The 20,705-nt window shown below is 45.9% G+C and overlaps 1 protein-coding gene across 1 annotated transcript in view; it reads left to right on the forward strand.

The window, feature by feature from the left end:
- The window catches only part of PPM1L (protein phosphatase, Mg2+/Mn2+ dependent 1L), an 81,025-nt gene extending 63,216 nt beyond the window's left edge, over positions 1-17,809 (forward strand). The window contains exons 3-4 of the mRNA XM_052686651.1: positions 13,180-13,341; positions 16,361-17,809. Coding sequence (XP_052542611.1) covers positions 13,180-13,341; positions 16,361-16,707 — 509 coding nt within the window. The 3' untranslated portion in view covers positions 16,708-17,809. The remainder of the gene's footprint in view (positions 1-13,179; positions 13,342-16,360) is intronic.
- Positions 17,810-20,705: the final 2,896 nt, after the last annotated feature.

A 20,705-nucleotide genomic window follows, 5' to 3' on the forward strand; every position in this document is an offset into this window, starting at 1 on the left:
ATAAAGCAATCATGCAGAAATGCAAAGCTGTGTAAATAAGCGTTGTAGTAAAGTCTCAGCAATCAAAACTGGGAGAGGATGCAACTTGCTGTAAATTAAAAGCTAGAACTTGAGGCTGCTAATCAGCTAGAGATACCTCTAGAGGTTAAAGCACCAAGGTGGTGGTGGTGGTAAGCCTGATCATGTCACTTGTTCACTAAAAACATGTAACTGGTGCTACCTGCTCCTGAAGGAAGATCTGACTGTGATCTGAGCACAGAGAATCTGCTGCTCGAGCCACTGCAGCAGATGTTTGTGATTTCAAGCTCTGCAGTATTCAGACTGTTCAGTCTCAGAGCAGTTGTGCTGGTGATGTATTTTAGTAATGTTTTGCCATATCCAAGTCAGTTTAATGAGAAGATGAAGCTGCTGGCAGTAAATACAAAAAGTGGAAAGCAGTCTTTAAAATCAAAATAGTGAAATACCTGTGATTGTTGTGTGGGACAAACACAGTTTTGTCTGACAGAAGCTGGTGTGAGCCATCAACAAAACCCATCCTGGGCTCCAGGCAGTGTTGCTGGCCGGGATGCTTGCCTTGGCACCCAGAGCCCTGGTTGGGTTTTGCTTCAGCCATTTCCAAACTGATTCTGAAGTCCTCTCTTCTCAGGAGAGCATTTTTCCCCTTCTTTTCTTCCATCAGTGAGTTCTTTCAAGGAAAATTGGTGCATATTGTACTTAAATGCTGTACTTATAGGTGCGCTACAGAGAAAAGCACTTGTCAAAATGGATCTAAGCTAATTTTTCTGGTTAGGTATCTTAACTCCATCATTTTGTAGGCTGCAAATGCTTTGTGTGTGTGTGCAGAATTCTGCTACATCCATCTGCTGGATTAAAACAGTACGACTGTGCATGTTGATTTGGCCTTTGTAGCAGAGCATGCAAATATTAATCAAGTGGAGCTTCGATGGACTCAGTGTTCTAATGCCCCTTTTTGTAAACCTTCCCTGTTAGGAAATCATTAGATTTGAAACTACCAAATAAAGTGAGTTCATCTAAAAATAGGCAGCTGCTGACAGGATTCTTAGTGAAGTTTGACTGAGAAAGATTTGTAAATGAAAGCAGGCCAAATGTGACAGATGGATACAAATCCTCTCGTAATCTTTAAATCCCTTCGTTTAAAAAGTGGCAATCTTGAGTAGCCATGGCTGGGTTAATTTTGTGCAAGAATATTTTCTCTGCTGAAGCTTTACTGGATGCTGATCCTATTCCTTCCATTTACAGCACCTTAATGCTTGGGCTGGTCAGTGATGCCTCTGCACAGATGGATGTTTGGGATCCTGAAAGGCGCTTTGGCACTGAACTTGTGAGTGCTGGTTAGCTGCAGCCTGCAGGAGGCTCTCCTGACATTTTCATACTCACAGGTTTCTCCTTAATGGATAGCCCCTCTCTGCCAAAGTCCTGTAGAAATTGAGTTTCATTACTGAGTGACAAAAGAGATGAATTTCATTTTTCCCTGCCGTGAAGCTGTGGTGAGAGATATTGATTGCGGCCAGTCAGCTCCAAAAATGCTTCCTTAGCCACTGGTTATCAGAGCGTCCCATGTTTCCACGCAAAGCAGGTGGCTGCTGCTCAGCACATCCTCCCCAAGGGGACCCAGAGCTCATCCCTGCACTGCCAGTATCCAAGGGCTGTGCTGTGCTTCACCCTGTGCTGGGGCACCACATCCCCACTGGTTCTGTGGCTTAGGTATGCCCGGAGGAGATGGAGCACGGCGCTGCTGCGGGGCTGGGGCTGATGCAGGGCTCAGGAGGGAACCACAGAGGGCAGGAGGAGCCCACCGAAGGGAGCCCATGCTGGCACACAGGGCTGTCACAGCCTTTTTGGTCATGGGGAGCTTAGGTTTCAGTACTTCAGTCCCATTTTCCTCCTCCAACCCACTTTCAGTGCCTCTGAGTAAGTGAAATTGCTCGTAACAGCGGTTTATTTTCTTAAAGTGTATTTTTATGCTAGCAAATCACGTCCCAAATTGCCTGAATGCTCCAATCTTAGCAACAAAATTTATTTGCTGCTGAGATAATCTGTCCATTAGCACTATGACACACGGCAGTCTGTCTCTGGGTGAGATGAGGTTTGTGCTCTGCCTCCACCAAACATGCCCACGTGTTGCGTTCCGCTAAGAATCACGCAGTGTATCGCTGTCTTCTCCTCCATCCCTGCAGGATTTAGCAGGTAATGAATTGATAATGAATGAAATGGACTCCTCTTACTCAGCCTGTATTTCTGTGCCTCACAGAACATCATTTTTTTTCTGTAGCTGCAGCTGTGAGAAGCTGTTCTGAGCATGAATGCAGGATTCAGGCTTTGGGATTTGCTTCAGGACTGCAGCCTGGTGCTGTAGTGAGCTATATGTCCTATGCAGGGATAATAAATACCCTGTTGGAGAAAATCCTTTCTTCCCACTGAAAAAACAGCTTTATCAGGTAATGCCATCATTATTGTACATCACAGCACAACTGAAGGAAGTTAACTCCTTTCCCCTCACCTCACCATGCACAGCCATAACAGCCTGCGGTGCCACACAGCTGTGCCACACATGAAATGACCCGAGCTTCAGAAAGGACTGAGCATCTTGGTGGAGTGTGCAGCACTTCAGGAGGGATTTAAGAGCAGGGAGGAAATAGACACACTAAATACAATAAACACAACCATTGCAAAGGCATTGGATTGCACAGAATGTCCAAGAACAAAAAGGAGAGAGCAGTAAAGAAGAGAAATGCCAGACACAACGCCTTTCCTGAAGAAAGGGCATGTGCAGGCAAAGGATGGCTGTGTGAATGGCATTTCCATTATCTCAAGAAATGGAACGGGACAGGGTTTCTGTGTGTTGTTGTCAGCACCATTTGCCAGCATTGTAGCAATGTAGTGAATTTATTTTCCCATTTGTGGCAAACACATTGACACAGCAGATGTGTGACTAACATTGCTCTGTCTGTCAGGGTAACAGTTACTGCTGCGCTTCCTTCTGATGGAGGCTGAAGCTCTGTGGCCGGGAGTCCACTGCTGTTTCTCTGCTGTTTGCTTTCTCTCAGGCTCAGGTTTCATTTTGCAATGATTTTTAGATATTTAATCTCAAGAACATGATCTAAACCAACAACTTTCTTTCAATCTCAGTGTAAATTCAGCATGAGCCTTTTCCAAATAATACAGTAAGAACAATTTTTACCCTTTATACCTAGATGATTACTTCTGTATAATCTCTGCTTCATGCTCAATGTTTTCCTTGGCACATTTAATTTTTTTCACTCATTAAAACTGCACGTTGATCCTGGTCTCCATGAATCAGAGCTCTGTTACTCAGCAGAGGACCAATAACCCTGGCAAAAGCCACAGGGCCATCACCTCGAGTGGGATTTCTCCCTTGTAGCTGTTCATATTTGCATTAGAGACATCAAATTCTGGGCCACTTTTCTAAAGCTCTTCAATAGTGAGCAGGGAGAAACTGGGGGTTCTGGGGCATTCATGCCTTTGTTTTAAGCAAGTAAGTGAAGAGATCTTAAACATGCCCCCTCTTTTCCATGGACTGTGAATTAGCTTTTACTCACAGGTGCATACAGGTAGACAGCTCCAGCTGGGAGCCTAAACATCTCTGTAAGCACACCCATGAAAGACATTACATTTCGGTGTACGCTCCAGCAGAAGCTGTGTGACTGTCATTTCCTACACACGAGCTCATGCAGTGCCCTGTGATCTGTGCAATTCCTAGAACATGGACAATGTTTGTAACAACAGGTGTATTAGTTAGGTCTGCCCAAGTGCATGGCGTTGTTTTCCTTCAGATAATTTGTTATAATGCATGTAATTATAACCTTTCAGCAGAATCTGGGAGCAGTAATAGTACTTTGACAGGTAAGTGCCTACTTGTGTGTGACATATCCCTCCCTTCCTGATGAGTGTTCTAGCAGATATTCAGCTAATTCAGCCAGCAGTGGTCATTGAGATGGGGGCAGTGCTGCAGTGCTGGATTGAGGCACGTTCTGACCGCCTGCCCTGGGCCACGTCCGTGAGTTAACCATGTGAAGTGTTCTGTGTGTGTATGTGTAACTGGGTTTGGTTTTGTGCAGCAATACCACGTGTTCTTCTCTTTGGCATTTATATTTGTAGCAATTAAAAATGAGGATTAAACATTCTACCATGATGTAAGTTCCACCAAAAAGAGGTGAAGCCAACCCGGCCCTGCAGAGTGTGGGCATTGGGGGGTGTAAGAGCAGAGTCGCTTGTGGATTTGAAACCACATAGACAGCAGTGTGTCAGTGACCTGTTCTCTTTCCCATTTCACAAGGTGTCTTTGAACACTTGCAGTAGAATTGCTTGGGATGGACTTTCCTATACAGAGAGCATGTGTCAGCATTGAATTGTGCTGCTGCCTGCGCCCAAAAAATACCACAAGGAAAGGAAAAATGACTCAGACAGCGACAACAGAAACTCTTGGCTCAGTGTGCTGAGTACATCAAGAGAGCATTTGGGTTTAATTCCGTTCTCTGAGTGCTTGTCAGTTAAGTCTGGAGAGCAGCTTCAATGCAGAGACTTGTTTTCAGGTGCTTGCTCAACTCAGCCCTCAGCTGTGATGGAGTTGGCTCAGGCCTGCGCCCAGAGGAGCAGTGCAAAGCTTGTGTGAGGACTTTGTGAGGGACACTGCTCTATCACAGCCTGATCGCCTCGCTTTCACTCTATCTTTGGCCAATGAAGGTCTTAAAAAATGCCTAAGAATTAAAATGCAGAGAATTAAAACCCTTGTTTGAGGCTCACTTTGTGTAAGTTGGTGTTAGATTTCTTTTGAAAACCTTTTGAAAACCTGAAAGTCTTCATTTGGCATGCTGGAGGTGCTTGCTGTTGGTACCGCAGTGTTTCGTCAACATCAGATGCGTGTGTTGCATGGTGAGAGATATCAGCACAGATTTATGGTTTTGTTTTTAATTTATTTAAGAAATGTCAAGACAGCATTTGAAGATGTCAGTTTGCTTGAGATTCAGTGTGTGCAGAGAGGACATCAGTTGCAGGCCTCTGGGAGAAAGCCGCTCAGCTAACAGAGCTTTGTCACCTGCTGATGGGAGCAAAGAGAGATGCCTGGAGGCAAAGTTTGTTCTACCTACGAGCCTGGCAGACTCTTTAGAGATCCTTATTAAATTTTCCTGCATCGTTACCCAAACAGCATTGCTGTAGTGGGACAGAGCAGCACAAAATCAGTAGCAGCTACACCTTTGCAAAACCCTTCATTACACTTGCAATTGCAGGATGTCTGTGTTTAAATGAATCTCTTCAGCCTCATTGCTCCTACTATTGCCATATAACGTGCAGAAAACCTAATATTTACATTCTTTCGAAAACATTTCAGTGGGAGAATCATTGAGAAGAAAATATATTGTAATAGTGTCGAGCACATGCACCTGCACACAGATTTATGGTCTGAGGGTGTTGCTGTGTCTCAAGACATCGCTTGCACTCCTGTCTGCATCTTTATGTCGTGTCCTTGGGCTCTTATTTGCAGCATTGTTCAGCTTGTGCTGATCCCTGCTTTGCATGCACAACTGCATTGCATGCCACAATCAATCACTGTTAGCCTTTTTCATTATTTCCCGATGTCTGAATTATACATGGTTCCAAGTAGGAGGAGAAGGGAGCAGGAAGAAAAGAAAGCTTTCTGTTCTCAAGCATAGCTCTCTTAAAAACCCCATCCATAATCTGTAACAACCCATTAAGGTAAAGAAGTTGGCCATAAACAAGTGTAACACCTTCCTAATCGAGGCGGCTGCTGAGTTTTGGCAATCTCTGTGCTTTTTGCTTCCTCTGTCTGCATGCTTTCTGTGCAGCTCTGCAATCACAGGCAGCAGACACTGGCTGCAGCTGTTTGTGGGTGTCTTTGGAAGCTGTCTGTCTGGGTCTGTCCACCAGCTTGATGTGCTGAAAATTGCTTCTGCATAAGAGAATGTAGGAGGAAAACTACCAGCTGCAGGTAACTTTTGGCCTAAAAGATGATTAGCCTCCAAGTTTGATTAACTTGGTGAGGGGAAGAGTCACCAGCTTGATTTAAGCTGCATTCTCAGCTGGTACATCCTGTGTTCAGCAGGTTTTGTGGGGGGCTCTCGAGATAAATCACAGACCTCTCAACCTGCCCGTGGTTCTGGTGCATTGTCACTCCCATCCCTTTATTCTTCCAGCCCTTACTCCCTATCTTCTGCCAGCACGTGAAATACAGAGTCAGACTGTAATCCCTTTGGACAGAGAGCATGTTTGGTTTTCTGATTTTGAGATGCACCTTGGGCACAGAATAAATAACTCTTAAATACCTCCTTGCTGCACAGCTCTCTCTTTGCACTAATAAGTTTCTTATTTGTTTAGGAGTTAATGTGAGCCATCTGTCATGCAGGGGCCTCGGAGGCAGCTGGAGAGCAAAACGGCTACTTACAGCAGCAACCTGAGTGATGCTCGTGCCACTGCCACCTTGTCCTCCACAAACCTGAGGGCTGGAGCCCAGGGCAGTGCAGCCGGAGCCCGGCCCACTCAGCAGCTGCAGCCACCAGCTGGGCAGGGATTTCTGAGCAGGCAGGTCCTGCTCCTGGAAGGCGGCCTCTATTTATGCTGCTCGTGAATAATTTGCCAGCTCTGGGTCTTGTGTTTGGTGCCTACCTGCTGGTGCCATACTTGTTACATCTGATATTTACAGCTCACAAAGTGCAGGGCAATGCCATTGGTTTGCATGAAGTACTGCAGTCTTGATCCTTTGGTCAGAAACCGAGCGATACCACTGAATTTTGTTGGGTGCTTTTAATTTTTTTTTATTTTTCCTTTTTCAAATGGAATTTTCATTTTGCTTCTAGCTTTTTCTGCCTTCTTCCATTTCTTGGTCCCTGATGGGAGGTTTGGTTTGATTTGGAAGCCAGTGCCAACATACCAGTACTGCTGGTGCAGACATGCCTTGCCCAGACGTCACTTGTCCTCCTGCTCTCAAGTGCTGCATCTGCCTGCTTCTGCCTTTATCCCTTGCTGCACAGAGCACCACTCTGTCCTGACAGCAGTGAAGTGTGCAAGATGCAATAGAGCCTTTGTTACATGTTAGTGGCAGGTAGAAGAGAGATGGCTTCTAAACTACGTGGGAGAGGAGAGTTAGCAAACAGCCCCACGTGGAGGACGCAGATGCAGAGAATCCCAAGGGCAACCTGACGCTTTTGTTCGAGTTGACATTATTGGTAAAAGTCATATGTGACAATGCAGTCATCTTTCTGCACAGAAAGCAGTCATGATGCAAAACTTCTCAAAGCTTTGGAAGGTTTCTAGTGGATGTAAAAGAATTTGGGAAAAAAATTCTAGCCAGAAAAAAAGTGAAACTGTTTTCGATGTATTTCTACTTCTAATGTATTCAACAACTGAGTGTTGTGCTGAGGTGAAACTGAATACAGGAGCAATGCCAAGAAATCGACTTTCAGGATATATCATATGATAGAATCATAGAATGGCTTAGGTTGGAAGGGACTGAAAAATCTTGAAGTAGCACTGCATGCAGTCAGTTAGGAGTTGCTTCATGAAGGGAATTAAGCTACGATCTTAGAAACTGGATGCGAAGTAGTTTCTATTTCTAAGAATGATGTTTGTTTCAATCTCTTTTAAAAGATGGCATTCTTTACATGTTGGGGAAAGGGTGTTACACTGAACTGATCAGGAAACTGAGATACCTTGCATTTTTTCAGAATGGTTCCTCTTAGGTCTGTGCTCTACAGAGCAGACTTTGCAAAGCAGCTTATTGCACTGCAGAAGAGGCAGGTACAGCTCAGTGTAGGAAACACCAGTGCTGAGGGGACCCAAGGACGTGCTTCAATGGCATGCCTGCTTGGCCCTGTGCACCTCGTAGGGAGCTCCAGGAGAAGGAGATGGGGACAATTTCAGAGATGAGATTAGACTAATTTTCTATAATGACCACTTCAGCTTAATGCAAACTCCCTATTACAAGCCCTGTTTGTGTGGGAATTAATGTAGCTTTTAGCCCTCTGGGGCTTAATGCTTTCTGGCCAAACATTAAGAGGCAGAGTTGGCCTCTCCAAAGATAATGCTCACAGTCTCTGCTATTGAGGTCATTATCCTGCCAATTTTCTTGTTGTGGAAGTGAAGCCGTGCAGTCCCACGCTGGATGCACTGTGGACAGTGGGGCTGAGGCAGCATGTCCTGCTCCTCACTGCAGCAGCCCAGGGCAGCTGGTTCCACTGGTGTGGTTCCACTGGTGGCACAGAGCAGGCTGGGGGACACAGCGGGGCTGTGCGGGTGCTGGGGTGCTGGGAACGGGATCAGTATCTGTGTGGCAGACGGGCTGGCCTTCAGCTGAGAGAAGAGGCCCCTGTGGGACAGAGAAGCAGATCGGGAGGCCTGTATGGCAGCACTGGTGATGTCTGTGTTTGCAGATGAGATTTCATAGGAGTAAAGCCTATGGAGAGAGAGTCAAAGACTATCAGAGCTGTGTAAACCCGAGAGAAAGAGAGATGAAGGCATCGTCAGAGACCGTGCTGGGAGAGAGGTGTTTGTGATTAGAGAAGCAAAGGTGAAAACTAGGAAAGCAGAAGTATCTCATCTGAGAAGAAGCGCTGAGCTGGCTGTGCCACAGGCAGATAAGAGGAACAGAAAGAGATGGCTGTCTCTGCTTTAGCTCGAAAACAGTGTTAAGATCTTGGCAAAAGCAGTTTCAGTGGTGAGCCTGAGGCAGAAGCTATGCTGGAGAGAATGTAGAGCAGAGCTGGAGGGAAAGAACACCGCAGGCAATGACTACGAACAGCATGTTCAGTGATAGAAAAGGAAGTGGCGGCCATAAAGCACATGAAGGTTAATGACGCTGTGTTTAGAAAGGGGCAATACTAAGGCAAGCTTGTGTTGCAAAAGCAAAGAGCCAGAGAAGCCTAGGGGTGGGGTGGGAAAAGAACCGGGTTGGAATGCAGCCGACGAGTAACTTTGATGTATGCAGTGTGAGGGAGGTTCTGTGAAAGGGGGAGCCATGACTAAAACATAGGACGTGGAAGTCTAATTTTCCAGTTTTCTCTGGGTGCAAAGATCACAGAGGTGGAGGAGGACAGGAAGAAATGTGCTAGAGGAGGTAGGAAGGCGCCCACGGGAAGTGCAGTTGTTTGGGAGAGCTGTGGGGAAGCTCCTTGTCCTGGAGCTGTGGCAGTTTAAGAGCCTGGGGTAAGGGCACTGTTTTCACTTTTTACAAAGGAGGAATGGGCAAAAATTCCAGGTGGAAGAGTGAAAAGGAGGAAGAGCAAAGGACCAGGTTACAGGTGTTCTCTATGAGATATCAGATAGTGGCTGGAAGAGAGAAAGAAAACTCAGCAGAGAGGGCAGAGAAGAAAGGTGGGGACTCGGTGGGTGCATGGGAGATGGACTGCACTTCTGCTGATGGAATGGGATGAGATGGGGACAGTGGGGGAATTTCAGTCAGCTTCTGCCACCCAGGGCAGCCACAGCCTCATCAGCCTGTGCTGCTGCCTTGCTTCACTTCTGTCCTTCTCCCCTGCTTCCTGCTCCTGTCGCCCCGTGATGGATGTGCTTTGTTCACCAGGCCTCAGTCCTTTATCGCTCCCTTCTTAGCCCAGGCCTCAGAATTGCTTTAGCTCTTCTGTTGTCAAAAAAGGCTCCCTGCCCTTTGTGTGCATCTTCTGCAGCTCATCCTGGCTGCCTCATCCTCCTTCTGCTGCTTACACATGTGCCTTCAGCTGCTGGTGTACCTTTATTATTCCTTTCTTCTATCTCCTGATGGATTCTTTTTCCCTCTTTTTTTCTCACTTCTGTATCATTTCCTTTTCCTCATTTTGATAAAGCAGGTACCTAAAACCCAGTGAAGCTGGTGCAGCCCTGACTTCTATAAGGCACCTTGGCTAGTGCTAAAATATAACACCACTAATCTTAACAGACTCAGAAAAGAAAACAACACAAAAAATCCAAACCAAATGTACACTGTATCTCTGCAGCCAATATACCACAGGTTTTAAATTTCCTGGTGATTTCCTTCTTTAACTGCCCAGCAAGGCATTATTCAGGCAGCTGCTCCGAGGGACCAATATAACATGTGTTCTCCATTTTGGACCCTTTATGTTGGGAATTTTCCATTGTGCAATGGCATTAAATCTGAGGCAACTGACAAGTGCGCAATGGTTTCTAACTCTGCACAAGGTTAAATGACTGAAATAAAAATAGATGGAGAAGAAAACAAAGTAAGAGAAGTTTGCTTTCCCATGCAGCGGCAGGCAGCACCACGAGGTCAGGGGCTGACGCAGCCTGCCATCAGTCAGGGGCCGCTGGCTGAGGCGATGCACAAACTGCAGCCAGCACTCGGGGTGATCTTCTGGCTCAGTTCTCCCTCTCCTTCATACACACAGATCACACAACCAGAAGGCTATATTCGAAGTCTTCATTGTTACGTGGGGTTGTAATAATGGCTGTATCACCACATTGGACATTTCGTAGGTTTGGGTTTTAGTCAGAAATGCAAAAGTGGCTGCTAATTTTCTCTCAGAAATTTAGACAAGGAGTCAGAGTGCCTTTGGCAGGTGCCAGCCACAGAGTTCCACTGTGATCATGATGCTGCTTGAACAGCCAGTAAGAAAAGCCTCATAAATCAAGGCGCCATTAATTGACGTAGTTTTCCTATTGAAGCAGAGCTTTTATCCATTTACAGAGTTAATGGTTTTTGTTCCTTGAGCTGACCTCAAATGCTAAATTCCACACTGTTCTGCATAAATGCCACAGGTGCCCTCCTGCAATACTCTGTACCTGCACGTGCTGCTCCCTCCCAGAGCCATGGCACCACTGTCCCGACAGACGGCCGTATCGCATGGCAGCCAGGTGTTGTGGTGTTGCTGCTTACCTGCACTCTTTCTGCTTTCATCTTAATAATGCAGCTCTCTTCCTGATACCTTCCAAGGTTTATTTGTACAACAAGCTCTTTAGCACTTACTGTTGCAACTTCAATTAGCCTCAAAGCGCAGGGTCTGTTGGACCATCCGTGACTCCTGTGCAGAGCTCCCACTGCAGCCAGCAGCCCTGTGCAAAAAGAAGGCAGAGTACAACACTTCAGTGCTAACTACAAGGGCACGTTGCTGGGCAGAATCTCATCATCCGAGGCAGTAACAGGTGTAATAGTAGCCATAAACAACCCCCACACCACTCAGCACACACAGAAAGGATTATTATCCATACTGAGGCATGAGCCTGCACCTGCACTGTGTTCTTTTGCCTTTGTTCTCTGCTGAGGGCAGGCAATGGCACACCGAGTGCTCTGAGCGAGTGCTGGTGCTTCACCTGCCACCTTGCTGGCCTTGGAGCAAGGCTGTTTGGGTGAACGCTGGGGTCTGGTGCTCCCAGTGCCACAGCTCTGCTGCTGGCAGCCAGCTGAGCCAGCGGGGAGCGGCCAGGGAGGTGAAAGCTGTGCAGAGCAGCAGTGCTGCCTCGGGCATCCTGCAGCCCTGTGAGCCCCTGCCAGGCTCCGTGTGGCCTTCAGCTAAGGTACCTGTGGAGGGGGCTGTTGGTTTGACAAGGCTTTGGGTCATGCAGGTGGACGGGTTGCTGTGTCGTTACATGAGCCACAGAGCTGTGTAGCTGGCTGGTTTTTTTAGCCACAAATGGGAAACTGTCCAGTTAGGTCTGCAGCGTCAGTCAGTGGCACAAAATGAGATGTATGCACTGTGAAAAAGTGTTTTTGGTTTAAAGCTGTGCAGGACGGACCATTAAGATAAAAATAAATCTCCAGAACTCAGTGCATCTAAAAACACATTGTTTATTACTGGCTATTATATTTATTCCAGTCATGGGATATTCAACTACTGGCATGGGAACTGCAAAACATAGTCTTAAATTCTATGTTTGGACAGCAATGCACAAGGTGTAGCTTTGAGAATTTGGAGAATTCCAAGAATCTTTTGTAAGAATTTGGTAACAATTTTAGGACTGCCATACAATCTGAGTGTCAGGAATATTCCCTTTAAATGTTTGTTAGTGAATATATATAAAAATGTATTTGATACCCTTCTTTTCCAAAATATGAATGATATTCTGGCACCTGGGCCAAAGTCAGTGCAGGGCTTATTTTTAATGCTGGGCATTTGGGTAACACAGCTGGTATCACACTGGCTACAAGGAGAAAATGCACCACAGACACGTTCATAATGGGGTCTGGTCAACTTTCACTCTATTCTGCATCAATTCAATGAGTAAAATAAAAACAGTAGTGTCAGTACTTTGAAAACAAGCAATTATTTCAATACTTTTCTGTCACTTCAGCTGACAATACTGTGCTTGCTGAATACTATGGTCAATGAGTGATCACATTTTTTCTGTGTATTTAAAGGTTAAAGTAATTAAAACTGTCAAATCATTTCCTTTCTCCAATAAAACATCCTTCAGCTGCATAGCCTGCAGTTTGGGCAGCTGTATTCCCTCCTAACGGCGTACGCAGGGCGCTGTGACCAAAGCTCATCCTCAGCATCCAGGTATCCGCTGCCTGGGGACGGGCTGCCATGGGACGTGAGCCCTGACAGCATCCTTGGAGGAGCCGGGGGCAGAGGCTGTTGGGCTCGTGTACATTCAAGTGCCGTAGCTTCAGTCCACGAAAGCAGCGCGTGGGCTCTGCTGCCAATACACGCTTTTCTCTCTTATTACTTTTCTCATCCATTAGGAAAAGACAGCTCTCAGAGAATGGAAAACACTCCTCCCCTTTGAGCTTCTCTCCGCCATTATCCATCTAAAGAACATTTTCCTGCCACTGTTTGTTCTTAGCTGAGTTTAAGATTTTCAGCTTCACCAACGCTCAGCCACCTGCCAGTCTGTGCAGGAGCAATACGGAGCAGGTGCTGAGATACGTGTGCACTCCATGTAAGAACTGGACCAAATAACTGTAAGAGAGAGAGTGAGCAGGGAATGACTCAGTTATACCCAGAGATAAGAGAAAAAAACCTCATAGACTTAAATATCCTTGGAAGAGAGCTGTCAGATTTGATGACAGCCTCTTTCGTGGCGTTGATGGAGTAGAAGATGCTTCAGTCAGATACCAGAACAGCTGCTGGTCCACATGGCCACGGGCAGCCACTGCAGAAAATGTGCTATATAACTGCAGATAGATACGTCCTATCTATCTGTGTTTGCTCCCCTCTCCCCTCTGTTTTTCCTCAGGCACAACTTGTTTGATCGCCTTGCTGTCAGACAAAGAGCTCACTGTGGCCAACGTTGGTGATTCGCGAGGCGTGCTGTGCGACAAGGACGGGAATGCCATCCCCCTGTCACACGACCACAAGCCCTACCAGCTGAAAGAGAGGAAGAGGATTAAAAGAGCCGGTGAGTGATAACGGTTTTGCTTTGGATTGAAAGCTCACCTTTTTCTTCTCTGCTGTCAGTAATACAGACTTTTCCCCTGTGAGACAGTGAAAAGTACCAGAGCGAGAAACCAGCAGATAAAATCTTCCATTATTAATACAACACTTTTCAGAGAGATTGCATGGTGCAGGCTGAGAAATGGAAACAGGCTGACCTATCCTTAATGAAGCAGTGTCAAAGTGAGAGCAGCAGCCTTCATCTTCTACAGCCAGTTGACTGTCCCAGCCACTTCCCTCCTGATCTCTGCAGGGAGCAATTAATGAACAGGCACAGCACCTTCACAGGCTCCTCCACACCACATCGTATCAGCAGCCTTTATGTAAGAGGCTGGGTCTTAAGCAGAGTGCAATTTAGTTACTAAAATAAGCAGACCACGAATCTAATTAATTAAAGCTACTTTTTGTTCCCCTATAATGACTGTAAATGATCACAAACACATACACAGTAGCAGAAGTACAAGGAAAAGAACATTAGAAATGGTGACCTTGCACAATAAATCTTTCTGGCTTTCTTAACTTGTCACTTGAGACCTCCTGGGCCAGAAGTTGCATTTGGTACCTCAAGTTTAATGGCCAATTCTCCATGAATTTGTCAAAGCCTCTTTTGAAACTGTTTCTGTTTTGGTTCCCATAGCAGCCTGCAGTAGCAACTTATTTGATGAAGAAAAAGTTCCCCTTGCTTGTGTTAACCATTCTGATGAGCATTGCCTCTAGAGATGCTTTGTTTCTCTGCCTCAAGTTCTTCATCTGTGAAGTAGAAATAATGCATTTTTTCCCTGAGTGTGAAACATTTTTAAAACCTGCAGGTATTCAGTAGGCTCACACTAGTATAAATGCCTGTACGTGGCAAACTCATGCCTTCTGCTGTTTGCTTTTATCTCCGAGGAAGCTGAAGAGCAGCGTGATTCTTCGTGCCGCTACAGAGGCTGGGGTTGTGTAAGTTCCCAAAGGCAAACAGAATGCACACAGATCTTGAGAAGAAAGAATGGGAGAATTCTAGTCTCACTTTGCTTCATTCAGCTGTGTGCTTGGGAGATGTACTGAGAACATCCGGAGATCTTTTGTTCAGCAGTTGAACTTCTTAAGGCCTCCTTCACCAACACCATCCAGGTGCTCTGTACAACTGTGCATTTAGAGAAGGCCTTTGCTCGCAGCTCTCGTGCTGCAGTCCCCAGAAGCCAACGCACAGAGTGCTCCTGAGTGTTCCTGCAAGGCAGTACGAGGTTACTGATGCCAGCGTTTGCAGCCAGTACCAAAGGAAAGCCACTGGCTGAGAGAACAGGGCCCTTGCTTTCTTACAGACGTTGGTATTACCTGCTCAACAGCATGCTTATAGTTAGCAGCTTGAGTCACAGGCCCGTCAACACTGCCTGCTGCCACAGGGAGCTGCTGCCACACACTCGTGACTGCTGCAGTGCTGCTCCTCTTGCAGCTGAATGACAGCAATCCCAGCACTCTGATTCTTTCACATGAGACAGAAAAATGCACGTTTCTGCAAAAAATACAAATCCCCTGATGGGGGTTTCCTGAGCAATGGGTACAGTATTCACCTTAGGGGCTGTGAAACAACCACAGTCTTGGCTTGTGAAAAAAGCCCAGTTGTAGCACCACAAGGTGACTGTCACTGATAGAAATTGTATTCACCTTGAATGCACTCCTTGGAGCTGAAGTCTCTGGGTGTGGAATGTTTGCGTGGCTGCCAAAGAGCTCCTATTTCCTTAATGTCTTTTCTTCTCCAATGACAGCTGGAACTGCAGAACGTTTGCTTTTTCTTAACAATTTCTAACCACTCTGTACGGATGACTTTATAAAACAAAACACTACAAGTGCCAACAGACACTGCACTGAACCTCAGGAGCTCCTGCCACTGTCACTTTCAGCTGCCACTTGACAGCAGCACTGGAAAGTCATTTTGCATGTATAAGCACTGCCTGCTTATACTGTCTACTGTCAGTGTGCTGCAACCAGTTAGCAGCATCAGCTATCTCCTCTGTGAGTACAGTAATGGATATCAGCACTGCTTTCCTCTAATTGTTTGTATAATACATACTTAAAACTGCCTCTCCTCGATGGCATTTTGCTTCCCATCACTCCAGTACGTACATATGATTACTGTGAGGTACTGCAGTTCTAAACACTCGTGAAAAAAGTGCTGGGAAATGGGTGGCTGAGTAATTTGCAATCAAGATGTCCTCAAAACATACTGCAGCAGCTGGACAAGGCTGGTGTGACTGCATAGCTGAGGTGCAATTGCAGTAGGGCAGAGTGAAAAGCTGAATGCATTCTGATTACTATAAAGAACAAACGTTTTTCTAAAAACACCAAAACAAACAACTTGCAGATGTAAAGACAACAATTCTTCCAATTTGGTTACACATTTCAATGCTCCATGATAGACCTTTTGCAAATTATTTGTCCTCAAGCGACTCTGACTTTGCATTCATGTTAGAGTGGAGGAAATATAGCTACACATCAGTGCAGACAGTGGCACACGGACACGTGCACACAAAACTGAAGGTGCTTCAGTTCTGCTTTGACCTTGAGGCACTGCGTAGTTCTCTCCCTAGCGCAGTCAGGCTGGGTGCTGCCCAGGTGCTGGCTCTTATCACTCACTGACTTCAGTGAGAGATGCATTTGCCTGTAAGCAATTCCTAAGCGCTGTAAGGGATTTGCAACTAGAAGTGACCCTAATCCTGTAATGCCACAGCGCATTTTTCTAACTCAGAATAGCACTTTATGATGGGTTTGTTCACAACACTGTTCTGATATTTTTTGGCACACCGTGTGCAGGGCAGTTTGCTAGAAGAGCTCTAGCTGGAAGGCACGATCCAACTCGTCTTTGCAGTGCTGCGATATTAAATTCAGACACCTGCTTTTTGAGCTGTGTAACATTTACAAACCTCAGGATACCGAAGGTGAATTTGTGAGTGGATGTGGCAGGAGGTCGGAGAAAGTTGTAACAGTTTGGTGTTTCTCTCCAGGTGGATTTATCAGCTTTAACGGCTCCTGGCGCGTTCAGGGCATCCTGGCCATGTCCCGCTCCTTAGGAGATTACCCTCTGAAGAACCTGAACGTTGTCATTCCTGACCCCGATATTCTCACCTTTGACCTGGACAAACTGCAGCCAGAGTTCATGATCCTGGCATCTGATGGTCTGTGGGATGCCTTCAGCAACGAGGAAGCCGTGCGATTCATCAAGGAACGCTTGGATGAGCCACACTTTGGAGCCAAGAGTATAGTTCTGCAGTCATTCTACAGAGGGTGTCCCGATAACATAACAGTGATGGTGGTGAAGTTCAGGAATAGCAGCAAAACAGAAGAACAGTAATTACCAGTGGTTCTTTGCCTCGCCGAACTTAAATCAAACTCTTACATTTTAAACATAGTGGAAAGCTCTAGTAAATCCCATTAAGATTCCACGCAGAACAGATTCCTCCGGGCTTTGTTCTTTGCTTAACAAAAGGAGCAATACAACAAATACATTCTGTGTGATGATAAGAATTAAGTTTCTTCACAAGCACCTGTCTCCTGTGACCTTGCTGCTCCTTAGAAGCCAACTGTAATCTTTCATTTCAGAATTTCCTTTACAAATCCCATGTATGCTTTTCATTTCTCACCTCTCCTTTCTAAAAGGGGTTCGTTCAGACACACGGCAGGGTCAGGGCAGAACTGCTGCTTAATAGCAACGATAGGAATGATGTTGCTTTTTCACTCGTAGATGTGACTGTGTTTCAGAACAATGCTCTAATGTTTCTCATCTCTCTTTTAATCTGCGCTGATAAGGTCGTGTTGGAAAAGCTTGTAGTTGTTGGTCTGTTATGAAGGAGGGAAAGGAGCCAACTGCTAGTCTGCTGTCACAGAACTGGCTCTCACACCTTGTTTTTTCCACCCTCAATTAAACAAATCCCTGCCAAGCATGTGGTCAGGTATAGCTACTGAATTACCTGCAGACAGGTTTATTCAGCCTGTGCATTCCTTTAATAACGTTTATTCTATGCCATGTTGTAATGTTAAGCTCCATCAAAATACTCCGAAGTCTGTCACCTTCTCTGTCAAAAAAATAGCTCTCTCATGATAGAAGAATGGGTGCCATTCACTGGGACTCCTTCCTGTTAGGTTCCTGGCATGGACTTTTCACAGTCAAGTAAGAAAACAATGCAAGATAAAATTAATTTCATTAGTATTTGCAAAACTAATCAGAGCAGAGTGCTCTATAGAGCTGCCTAGATGGAAGCCATGGCTACAAAATCTTTGTACCGCTGCAGATTAATCTGTGGTTTTAATCTGGGGGAAGACCACTGTAGGACTGATTTTTGGCATAGTGTATAAATGCCAGACAGTGTAATTGCACTGTTCAGTTGAAAGCTTGTGATAAATCTAGATAAAAATATTTTTTTAACTTTCAATATTTAATTATACTTTGGAATCTGTGACTGTTGTCTAAGCTGTGCATCTGATAACTCAGTTGGCTGCTTCACAAGCAAGTGGCAGCAGTGCTGGTGTACAGGAGGTAGATGTTAATATTTTGGGTGGCTTGCTTCCTTGTATTACGTCCCCTGGGATTCCTTCCCTTCAAAGCGTGGTCCTCTGGATGATCCGCTGATCTCCTGTCCGCAGGGTAGTGGAGGCTCTCAGTCCTTGGGCCCTGAGCTAAAGCAGGGCTGTCACGTGGCAACTGACACTGTCTGTTTCTTGAAGATACACAATCAATTGGATGAAAAACTGCCTTGTGCTTATCACCCACCAGGAGTGTTTTCTGAGAAGGGGGCTTGCTGGTCTCAAATGCTCTCATCTGCTGTGGTTGTGCTGGGCAGGTATGATATCTCTCAAGACAGAAATGAAAGAGCACAAATTCTGCTTTCCACTCAAGAAAGAATTCTCATCGTAAGCCTTTTCAGTTTGATTTCTAGATGATCTCTTCCCTAACAACCTTCCTTTCTTTAGTTTGTTTGGGGATCTTAGTGACAAGGGCACTGACGGCGCCCTTCCGATTGTGTACATGTCCTTACATGTCTACATTCTCTCCTTCAAAACTGAGTAGGATTTTTGGGCTCTGAGTAATGGTTAATGCATGCCAGTGAGCAACAGCAGCAAGAAAGCGTGCAGCGTGCTCTGATAGCCCCCTGCACTGCCCTCCCCTGAGGATGGAAGGTTTCAGATGTTTTTAATCGCTTGAACAGGACGGACAGCATTCAGTTAATTTTAAATGCAATCGTGCAGCTAAATGGAGAGGGTAACAAACGCTAATAATTGCAGACTGCTTCGGTTATTTAATTTTGAAATAAGTACTTGAGGTCAAATGTTGCAAAATGAGAACCTTGTGTGGTATTTTCATGGGAGTGCTTCATCGTGGACTCAGTAATGCTGCAGCAGCAGTATCAAAACTGTGCTCTGGGCAGAGCTCATGGTGCGTGTAGCATTTGCCTTTCCTTTCTCCTTCACAGATGATGTTTCTGTTGCACTGGCTTTTCTTTGTAGAACAGAGACTGGATGTTTGTCAAACAGCTGCCCAGGGAAAAGAAGAATTAGATGTAGCAGTTCACAGAAGGCTAAAGCTGAGAAGTTTGTACAGCTGCTACAAATCCTTCACAGGCATTTGAGAAGTTGGAAGCAGAACAATGGTCAGCTCCAAGAAAGAAATGACAGACTAATGCCGCTTCAGAGAAAAGATTCTGGCTGCCAGTAAACCTCTCTGCAGCTCACGTTCTCAAGTTGTCAAGTATTGCTGAGGAATTGCAGACCTTCTCTGGAGCACGGCTAGCCCTCGGTTGCTCTATTGAGATGGATGGGAAGAGGAGGTGATGGGAAATGTGTGTGTTCACAGACTCTGGCAGCTGCCATGAGGAAGCTGTGGGACAGTGGCACAGTATAGGAGTAAAGTGGGCTCCTGCATGGCTTGCTGAAAGGGTTTAAGAAAACCCAGAGTAGAGTACAAAACTGTTTTGCAGACTTCATTCACTCACATGGCCACCCAGTCAGTTACTGGAACAGCCCTATTTCTACCTTTGAGTGTTTGCAGTTGCAACAGCAGTCAATGTAGCACTTTTAATTTTCTCTGCAACACTCCCACCTCTTTGGTAGCTCCCTTTTCTGGCTGAAGGTGTTCAGGCCGATGACCTCTCGTAAGGCCGAAGCTACTTTAGGGCATGGTGGTGATGGGTTGATGGTGGGACTAGCTGATCCTAGAGGACTTTTCCCACCTTTACTGTGTCCATGATTCTATACTTACAGCTACTTCAGGTTTAAAAAGATGAAGGACTAATGAGGATGACAGGCTTTGTGTATCTTCCTCATATGCAGTGCCTACCCATGTGACTCATTAGAGATCTTCTAAGTAGCTTGCTAATCTGGTTCTGGTTCTAGTCATGCTGATTTGTGCCAAATTCTGTTGTGTCACATACAGCTGTTGGGTGACAAGATTAGCTAATGCACACAGTGCTGTACAGCCTGACAGATCCCTCACTGCTCTGATATATGCCATCTATCCTATGTGCTACATCTGGAAAGAAATATCCCCAGTGTCAGAGCTGAGCAACAGAACGTGGTCCAGCGTTGCAGAGGTAGCAATTTCCACGCTCCATCCAGTGCTGCTTTCCTGCCTAGGCTCCTGCCCAAAGAAGGGATGCACATTTTGGTTACATCTCAGAGCTCCCTGATTCCTGTGTTTGTAAAAGTCTCGTGATGGTTAAGCCAGAGTAGGTCCATCGGTGACATCTGTTCTTCAAGCAGGTGCTGATATATCAAACTGCTGTCAAAGAGCATCTTTTATAAGGTCCAATCCGAAATAAAGAGCTTAGGCTCTTAGTGCCACTGTAAACATCAGTGTAGCCCTGTGATAGAGATGCTGCCATGTCGTGTGGATGACGGACTGGCACGGCCTTAGAAAGGCTGCTCCTCCGGCAGCGGCCGGGCTTCCCGCGCGGCCATTGGCGCTCCCGCAGCGGAGGGAATGCCAGCCGTGGTCTCACAGCGCCGCCCAGCGGCAGGGATCAGCGGTGAGTGCGTTGTGCCTTGCGCACATGTGCGCTGTGAGGGTAATGCGGACCGTCCTCCCAGCTGCTAAAGCAGCACAGAAAAACACGTGCAGCCATAGGCATAGCTAAGAAATGCAGGCACTTGGTTGCTGAAACTGTGTGAAGCAGCCTGGCATACCATAACCATGCCCTGCATCCCCTGCCAGCTACTGACTTGTGAACAGAAGGTCAGTACCAAAACTACTGCTAATATTACAGCATGATGCCTTTTACATGCAGTAGAATGAAAGTTGTGCAGATTTTAGAGTGCAGAAGGTCGTTAACTTAAACACCACGTCAGCCTGAAGTAACA

Source organism: Tympanuchus pallidicinctus, unplaced genomic scaffold (genome assembly GCF_026119805.1).
Source record: "Tympanuchus pallidicinctus isolate F22 unplaced genomic scaffold, pur_lepc_1.0 scaffold22, whole genome shotgun sequence".
Lineage (NCBI taxonomy): Eukaryota > Metazoa > Chordata > Aves > Galliformes > Phasianidae > Tympanuchus > Tympanuchus pallidicinctus.